This window comes from Telopea speciosissima, chromosome 7 (assembly GCF_018873765.1).
Source record: "Telopea speciosissima isolate NSW1024214 ecotype Mountain lineage chromosome 7, Tspe_v1, whole genome shotgun sequence".
NCBI lineage: Eukaryota > Viridiplantae > Streptophyta > Magnoliopsida > Proteales > Proteaceae > Telopea > Telopea speciosissima.
This window is the reverse complement of record NC_057922.1, coordinates 37232303-37242107: the sequence shown is the minus strand read 5'-3', so window position 1 is coordinate 37242107 and position 9805 is coordinate 37232303. Positions and strand designations below refer to the sequence as shown.

The window sequence follows — 9805 nt, the reverse complement described above, 5'->3', positions numbered from 1 at the left end:
GGATTGGGGAGCATCATTGGGGTTGGATAAAATGGTATCATACATAGAAGGGTAGCGAGGTTATTTCAGATGAGAGAGACACAGACCATGTCTCGACGGTTCAGAGAACTTTTTCCATACACTTTATTAGGGAAAATGACAATTTTTTTTTTTTAATAGACAAGGGAAAATGATGGTTATGCAGCCGACATCATTCACCCTCTCACACCCTCTCTTCTTGACCTCCTGTATTGAAATCGGAGTTGGTGCTCTCATTGGCTTGGCATGAGGATTTCTGCTTGGCAATCCCCGACTAATTTGTAAATACAAGTCTGACCCAAACAAGGCCCCAGTCTGCGAATCTGCATGTGAAATGTACCTAGTTTTAGTGTATTTCTCATGTTAATGGGACCTAATTTGCCTTCATTAATAATCTAATTAATTTTTGGGCTCATTTTCTCTGTGCCGTAGCGCAGGGTGCTCATTGCGCCCACCCCCATGTGTCTGGGCATAGCCTGTGCCCCCAGCACAGAGAACATTCTCCTTAATTGTTAGTTCTTACCAATAAAATTGTAATTTTCAATTGATTTTTTTCCTAACAAAATAAGGTCATGCCCTCACGCACAACCCTCGTTAAGGTAACTATTGCAATTTCATGTAGACCCAAGGGTGTAGCAGTAATTTTGGCGGATGAATGATAATAATGACTAAGCTAAATTAGGGCAGGCATGAAGCACATGTGAAATTTTATAGGTAACTTATGCATATTATATGATCATTATAAAAACATCTCGTTTTTTCCCTTCCCCAACTTTAGTTCAAACATCTACCAAAAAAAAAAAAAAAAACTTTAGTTCAAACAAGATTTTTCTTTACAAGATTTCACCCTCCCTCCCCCATTTTACTCATTGCTTACTTGGAGTTGGAACCAAGGATATAAATCATGGTGTCGTAACGATCGATATCGATATCAATACGGACCATTTAGAACAATTTTACCTTTATTTTTTTGGTTTATTTTTCCAGTACAGATCGTTGCACTGCTACCATATTGGTCATGTATCGATATCAGGAACTAACGATAGTGATATATATCAACCGATACAGCCAATACTATATCGATACCTTGAACCATGGTACTTGAACTTGGAACCTAGAACCAATTCAATCCATTTTTTTTTTTTTTAAAGCTTGAATTTTGGGTTTTCATTTTGGATTTTTGGGTGTGTGGTTATGTTCATGGTGGGGCCAAAGTTTGGATGGAGTTTACTATGAGCCCACCAAACCCTTTCAGATTAGGCTTCCCATGATACCTTGTACTACACTTCTGTTAATAAAGCCTTGCTTTAATCAAAAGCATTAAGTTGACACCCAACAAATCTGAGTGTGAATTTGAATAATACATCACTTCTAATTTTAACTTAAGTCCTTGTAGCTTTATCTAATTGGACATCAATCCAAAATCCTCTAAATCCTCTGTCAACCAGAATAATACACAAAATGATAAGACCAAAGGATTAGTTACAGTGCACCATTTACTGTCCAGTGATGCAGAAAAGTCTACCTAAAAGGGCTTGCAATACTTTCTACATCCACAATGCATGATTTAGCTCAAATCTACCCCCGACAATTATTTATGGACATCCTTGTTATTAGTGAAGCCTGAACTCCTCAGTTCTAATCTAGAAAGTACTGTTGTTATTTCGGTGGGCTGTTTTGCCTTCGAAATGCATCAAAATGATCAAAAAGTGCATACTACAACGCCATAGGCGCTGATCCCTGAAGAGTTCGTCAAGACCTTCAATTTGATGTATTTCGTCCTATATTGGTTTAGAACCGGATCAGACTGAGCTGGGTGGGCTTCTAGGGGTAATTTTATACTTTCATGGGTTAGTGTTTCTCTATATTGTATCTTTAAATAGTGGTTCTCTCTTTGAGAGATGAGAGGGTTGTGAGAGAGATTTTGTATTTTCATTCACATAAATAGTGGATCTGAGACTATCTCTCTGCTGTAGATGTAGCCTACGAGGGTGAGCCACGTAAAATCTTTGTCATGTGTGTGTGTGATTTCTCTTTCCCTTTGTTGTCTTCTGTAAAATCGTCATTCTGTTGCGTTGTTTTTCTAACAATCCCTAATTACATAAATTGGATAATGTAATGTTTCTTTAATTATGAGAAAGTACAAAATAAAGAAAAGGGAGAAGGTTATCTGAGCAATCGAGAGCAATTTTCATAAGGAGTGCACCAATGAAGAGAGACAAAAGAGTGTGAAGCCAAATAGATCATTTCATAGAAGAGAGAGTGTCTGTTACTCTACCCTTTGCGGTCAGCTCAGAGAACCTTTTTCCTCTCTGCTTGTTTTCATTTAAAAATATGAAAAACAAAATTCATAATAAAATTTTCCATTATTTATTTTAATATAAAACACAAAAGAAGGCATTAAAGCACATGGGAACATTTTATATGGAGAAATTTTTTCATATAAATATCATTAAACATCATTTTACATGGCTTGAAGAAAAATAGGAGAAGGCATTGAGTAGCTAGAGGTTTGATTGGACATTCTAATCAAACTTTTCATATCATTTCCTGGACCCACACCAGTGTTTACCAAATAACAGCATTATTATTGAATACACAACATGATGGTGGTCTTCATTACCAATTACCAAGCTAAATTGGTCGTTTAGAGAGAGAGAGAGATGCAAGTCATTCAGCACTTTGAAAAAAAAAAATAGAATTCATACCACAAAAAAAAAAAAAAATTTTAAAAAATAGAAGATTCTTTTTTGGGGTCAAGGGCCAATGATGGGATTATTATCTTCTTCAATTCCTAAAGTGTGGTAGTGCTGGAGTGCTAGGTGGAGAAGTCAACACCTGGCAGCTGCTGCATCCAACCGTCCGAGCTCATTGATATGGACCGTTGGATGCGGTAGCTGCTAGGTATCAACATCTCCACCTAGCACTGCCGCATTGCCACACTTTAAGGAATTGGAGAGGATAATTTTCCTTAGTAATGTTATGCTGGTCAATTCTTGCTAGTTTTGTTCATGTGGTTTTACATCCGAGGTAGATCTTGTCATCTATCCATGTATTTTATTATTTTTATGACAAGAGATCGTTACTTGGTCGTATGGTCTCCACACCAACCTCTAGGCCAATGGGGAAGCATGTTTGGGTATCTACCTAGGCCCAAGGGTGTCATTTCACGGTGCCCTGTGAGAGGGCATAGGGGGGTGCCACCAAGCAAGGATTTTTCCCCCTTATTCTATGATCTTTATCACTTACATTTCAATGAGAAAAAAAAATATTATGTTGTGGGAGTGCTGATCATTCTTTGTTAATATAATGCTTTGATATTTATCAAAATAATAATAATAAATAAATGAGCAAATTACTTAGACCTCCCTTGACCTTTCTGACAATTTAGACCTCCCATATCCTCCTGACAACTACTCAGACCCATAGTTAGTAAGTTCGGGAACGGCAATAACATGGGAACGGATACGTATGGTAGTCAAACGGACTGTACGATAATAAGACTTTTTTAAAAATCCGGCGCAATAATACGATACGGCAATAATGTTAGATGGAAAAGAATGAAATACCCAAAAACTCATAAACGAGAATTTTCATAACCAAATCGAATCGGTTATGAATTTTCTGCCTTTGACTAAATTCCCTTTTCGATCTCCATTCTTGGGTAGGCACAATTTGTTTTTATTTTTCTTGTCTGGATCTATTGGAATCAGTAATGGTTCTTTTGATAGAGACATCTGTAAGAACTTTTAGTGAGCCTTTTTTTTTGAGAAAAGGGGGGGGGGGGGCGGGGGCGGGTTTGAGTTTTCTCTTCCTGGGTAATCGTTGTCTCGCTTGTTTCATTTTCTTTCTCTTGTAATTTTTGTTCCGACTGCCCTCAAGCTTGTCAACCGTGAGATTTTCTTTTTGATGGGCTTTGAGAACTACAGAAACTTGTTGGTAGATTATGTGTATTTATTAAAAATAGTTGATTTTCTAAGTTTTGCATTCTTCTCAGTGATCTTTGTCCGAGTAGTAGATAAGAAGATGAAGAAGAAAAAGGAAAAGAAAGGGAAAGGGTGTAAGGGCAATAGTGTAATTTAAGAAAAATAGGTATAATTTTCAGGTTTTTTAATTTTTTCAAATTTATCCATTAGTTGGCATTAAAATACTAACGGACATGGGCTAAGTGAAACCAAGATTAAAAAGTAGGGGAAGACTGAGTAGTTGTCAGAAGGGCAGGAGAGGTTCTTTGAATTGTCAGAAAGGTCAGGGGAGGTCTAATTAATTTGCTCTAAATAAATAAATGCAAAAACTAGTAAAATCTGGTGTGAACCCAGAATTTAAGTGTTTTGTACACTTCAATTGTAGGTGGGACCGACCACCGACCAGCCAAACGCGTGAGATCTTTGTTGTATTTAGAGTTTCTACTTTTGAAATTAATTTATAGGTTAACAAACAACTATTCTTTTTAGTTGCTCGTTGACAAAAACTAATGGGTGTAACTTGTTGAACTTCTATTAAAAAAAAAAAAAACTTCATTGTAACTTTCTTTTGATTGCCCTTTGTCTTATTCCAAAAAATTCTTTAAGTCGAGATAAAAAAAAAAGTTTTTAAATTACCATTTTGTCATTCTCAGGAGTTGTATGATTTTGCACACTTTTTAAATACATATGTGAAATGACAGAATTTTACCCTTAATGGAAGAAGTATGTAATACTAGAAAAACATAAAAGTAAGTTTACAATTTCTTTTTCACCAACTTTGGTTACAACAGGATTTTTCTCAAATTATATTAGGCATTAAACAAAAACTTGGCCAAACCTAAAAGATGATCTCAAGTGAGTACTAATCGCATATCATGAAGAGGGAAAAACCAGCCATATGTACTCCATAAGCTATAAGCTAACCTACAAATTTTCCACAAAAATTGGACAACCACAGTAAAATCGCCCAGCTTTGAACATCATCAAATGACTTGGCTGAAGCAACCACCAGACGGCAATGCTGTGTTTGGTTTGCAGTCTCAAAATGCATTATGGTCCATAATGCATTCAGAGAATGCTAACCAAACATAACCTTAAAAGGTAGTTCGATATAAAGTTCACAAAGAGAGAGCATTTTGGTTTAAAAAAAAAAAACTTGATGATGCAGCATAGTTGTATTTACTGGAATGCCCTTGGCATTCAAACTACACACCTTCCTCATTCATATCGAACCGCTTATGAGTTACAAGTTAATTTTTAATTAACCCAAAAGCTTAAGCTAGTAGGTGGAGAAGCCCAACTGGAATATGAAGTCATCTACACCACACTTCTAGAGTTAGTCAATATATTTGAGTGGCTTTACGTGGATTATCATTAATGTTGGTTTTAGTGCCTCTGATACCATGTTGAGTTATCCAACCCAAGCTTAAGCTATTCAGTGGAGAAGCCCAACTAACATTTGAATTCATGCAAGGTCCCAGAGTTACTCAATGTAGGATTATTCCCAAAAGAGAGAGAGAGAGAGAGAGAGAGAGAGAGAGAGAGCTGAGTGTTAAGGCTCAAGGACCTAGAGGCCTTGAAGACATAAGAGAAGCTCAATAGGATTAAAATCCTCTGCAATTCCTTCATTATATCTTTTAATGCATCCCATATAAGTAAACCCTCGTATGCCTTTATTATATTTCTGCACTTACCAAAATTCCAAATTGTTTATGATAGTTTTTGTTCTGTAATATATTTATGACCAAACAACAGATCCAGAAATAAAACAACATAATCTCCTAGATTTCCTATTTTCTTCACCAAAAAGCGCCTAACACGACAAATATATACAAGATAAAATCCAAAAAAAGACATGAACTAACCAGAGTTATAGATAACAAAGGCTAAAGAAGAAAGAACCAAGAAAGTTTCAAATGAATCCCAAGACTCTAAATCTATTTATGGATTGTCACCAAGACTGAGGGATGCTAGAAGAGGTTTGGAATACAAAACTGAGATCATACTTGAAATCTTAAATTTTCAACCAAACTCCCATGAAAGCTCGACATTGGGATTCCCAATATTGCTTTGCCTGCTTAATCCGCTCTCTTCTTTCTGTCTGAAGCCGTTCTTCCCAATATTCATGGCAACTGTTAAAAGATGCAAAACAAAGAAAAAAGATTTATAAACAGAGGCATTTTGAGGTGACACCACATATTAGTAACCATGCTACAGTGTGGAATTCAGTGTTTGACAAAAATATACCTTCGACTTAATAAAATGTTAAGCTCATTCATAGATACAAAACCTTTAAAAACTTCTGCCTGAAATCAATTCACAAGTTATTTAACAAAACATGAACATCATATACTGTATGCATCTATGACCAGTCCTTCCTGAGTTTGCATTTGCATCACAAGGATGAGGAAGATAGTACTAACCTCTAGACAAAGAGGGCATTTTGCTTTAGGATTTGATTCCTTTAGTCCATCCACAATGGTCACTAATGCTGCAGAGCATGCACACATGTAACAGAAGATATGGCCACATGTAAGAGACATCGGATCAAACATTGTGTCCTGTTATTGTTAGGAACAATAGAAGAATCAAGAGATTTAAAAAGGAAAGAAAAACTGATTACAACCTTCAGTTATGTCCTCACAATTTTCCAAGTTAAAACAAGGTAACCATTATTATACTACAAAAATTATTGATAAAACTTAATGGCATGCCAGGTCCAAATACACAGGGTATCATGGACCTCAAATTTTATAGTTTTTATCTAGAAGATCCCTTATGGTACTAAATTTGATCAAAAAATGTGTGAGTGTTTGTCCCTTAGGACCTAGGAGTTCTCATGGTCATTACAGTATCCAAAAGAATCTGACACATCAAGACCACATACCCAGAAGGATGGAGATCCTCTAATTGACAATAGAACATTTAGGAGATATCATACAATACCAACACTCATCCTGATTATGACAAGACACTGTCTAAGGAAAAATTTTCTAATGGATGTTTATGATCATTTGTTAGGATTGAAGTTTGGGTGCAATTGTTCAAACACCCTGTCTACGTATCTCATGTAGGTATGGTATGTTGGTCTCTTCACTCACAAAACCAGATAAACTCACCAAGCATATAGAACAAGTGAGATCAATATCGAGCTTCACTGAATCAAAGATTGCACAAGAGAGTGATGGCTTGCCATCATTGAACACAAGTGAGCAGCTTTCAAGAAGTCCTGTGACTGCCTTTGCTTTAGCCCTAGTTTCCCTCAAGTTGATGTGGAAGTCCATCAGCCCCCACAGCCAAGGAGATTGAAGGATCTCAATATGCATACTTTGAGCTTGCGATTTGAAAGCCTGGCCTTGTCTACAGTAATGGACCTTGTTTACAGTAATGGCCATAATAAAAAGTTACAAAAAAAGAGCAGTAGTATGGTTTATGATGTAAGATTGATACTTTTATCAGTGCCACCGAAAGAAAGAGATTCAATACGTTGTCATACTTCTTTAGAATTTTTCTGATAGCAATGGCATCAATTATTGCATAGGTAACTAAGTCCTTGCCTTCTTGAATTAAAGAAACATGATTCCTTCCTTTCCACATGAAGTAATTTCGGAAGCTTGATGCTAAGTGTAGCTCAAGCAATTTTTGTGCACGCTTGTTAAAGCAGCTCACAACTGTGGACATCTCTTTTAGGAGAGAGGGGAAAAAAGTTCCATCACACACTACACATCAATTAGCATCATAAACATCAAAATTTGAAATAAATGAGAATAGAGACAGTGAGCTCACAATAGAACACAATGTAGAAGATTAATGAAATATGTAATAGCCTCAAAAATAATTCAACAGAGCCATAACTCTGGAATGCCTTGAAACAAATGAGTCTACACAGGAATAGTGATATACCAGATAGCTAGCACTCCACAAATTCAGCTCTGACACTAAAGGTCTTTCTTCTTCTTTTTAATTTACATGATGCTTTGACCACAGGGTTCAAGTACTCGGAAGATTCAAAACTGGCAGTGGAATCAGTCGTTGCTGATTCTAATCTGATTCTGATAAATTGACATGAATCGGCAAAATAAAAATTCCTAGAAAATCCATTCAGGATTGGCCCTAATTGACCACATGGCATTTATGAATGCCTTGTATTGTAAAATTCTCCCCCATAAAACTAAGCCTTTTGCCAACTAAAAGGAGTTAGCTATGTGAATCCTGTTTCACCATTCCACCTTGTTTAAAGCCATATTATTGTTAAACCTGAGACATCCATATCTTTTGTCACTGCTTCTTCCCAAGTAATCTCCGGCCTACTCCTTTTTTATTTCTTAAGCTTCTCCACTCTGCAAACCATGACTTCCCATCATTGAAAGAATAAGAGGGAAAAAGAATAGACAAAAGAAAGAAAGAAAAAAAAATATGGGAGAAAGTTTTCTGTCCGGGAGTGTGGCCTACGCCAGCACTCCCATGAGTCTATCTCTCTCTTCCCCATATGAAAAGACATCTCTGCCCCCTTGTTTTGAGGAGGAGAGAGATAGACACACAGGAGTGCTGGCGTAGGCCACACTCCCAGACAGAAAACTACTTCCCAAAAAATATATTTATAATGGGACAGAGAGAGATGAGAGTGTAAACTGGAACTCTTCACCAATACTCCTTATCAGTTGCTTGTTCTTGAACACACACTTTTCTTTGTGAGCATGTGCAAGTCTGAAAGCAAAGCTGAAAGTGGACATTCAGATAAATTTGAATTGTTTATTTTGATTTTCTTTAATTTCTAAGGAGTTAAAGACACACACCCACCCAAAAAAAGGATCAAACCAACTCTTTTTTCAATTTTTAGCTCCCTTACCAATCTCTCTTCTTCAAGAAGCACCAAGAGTAACAAAGTTTTCAAATTAACTTATGTTTCTGTTTCCCAATATGAATAGGCAAATTCAGCAAAATCATTTATGATCTTTCACATCTAGTATATGCTAATTTAATCAGATTACGAACAATGAAAAGATTTACAAGACCAAATGGAAAATTAAACCAAACACGAAATTTGAACATATATCTGCTTGGTATTTTACTTTCATTTGAAGTTGGATTAAGGTAATTGGTTCCAGCTTAGAAAATAGAAAATGGAGTGACTGAAAATTTTTATGAAGTCAAAAGAAATTTATTCTACTTATTTTACCTAGGCACTAGTGGGGGCATGTGGAGGCATTAAGTGTTGGACTTGTGTGTGTCCATCAAACCCGGTTCGGTCCGGTTCAACCCGGTTCTTCTTTGTATTGAACTTTTATACATTTTAGATTAATATTATCACATGCGATATAAACTGTTTAAGCATTATGTGTCTGTAAATTTTACTTAAAATGGTAGTCACGACTAGGGTTTGGGCTGGTCACCCTTATCATATGGTCATCGCATTGGGTATGCCTAGACATGTGATGTCAGGGTACGAATGCGAATACTCAATACTCACATGTTTGATATGTGTATTGGTAAAGAATCTACTTTGTCGATTCCCTCATGTATTACTGCCAGATGTAGGAAGGGATAGACATGTGTCATCGACACCCTTTGCCTGAGGGAACCCTGTCGCTGCAAAGTGTGATCGTATTCTTTGGTTCTTCAATGACTGAGACTCAAACAAGTCAAAGCCGGTGTTCTGGGAATGCGTGAACACTTTGTGAGTGAAGGAGTTACTCAACATGGTCACCACTGCCCAATTGGGGAACACCAAGATTGAGACTGTCTGTGTATGGTCGGATCAGAATTTGGATCCAGTGTCATTTTGGAAATGGTTTTGCAAAAATCTATTTTACATAAAATAA

General features: G+C 36.5%; 1 protein-coding gene across 3 annotated transcripts; it reads right to left on the bottom strand.

Annotated features, from left to right (window-relative positions):
* Positions 1-5879: 5879 nt before the first annotated feature.
* On the bottom strand, positions 5880-9196 carry LOC122667061 (probable E3 ubiquitin-protein ligase BAH1-like 1). 3 transcript variants are annotated; one of them, XM_043863243.1, is made up of 7 exons: positions 9163-9196; positions 7470-7702; positions 7103-7357; positions 6403-6544; positions 6231-6285; positions 5987-6115; positions 5880-5952 (listed from the first exon to the last, which is right to left on the bottom strand). In XM_043863243.1, the coding sequence occupies exons 2-6, from the start codon at positions 7662-7664 to the stop codon at positions 5998-6000; spliced, it is 765 nt and encodes a 254-aa protein (XP_043719178.1). In that variant the 5' UTR covers positions 7665-7702; positions 9163-9196; the 3' UTR covers positions 5880-5952; positions 5987-5997. The 3 variants fall into 3 exon arrangements, with proteins under 3 accessions (XP_043719178.1, XP_043719175.1, XP_043719177.1); XM_043863240.1 differs by having other exon boundaries at positions 6231-6289; positions 6407-6544; XM_043863242.1 differs by having other exon boundaries at positions 5921-6115; positions 6231-6289; positions 6407-6544.
* Positions 9197-9805: the final 609 nt, after the last annotated feature.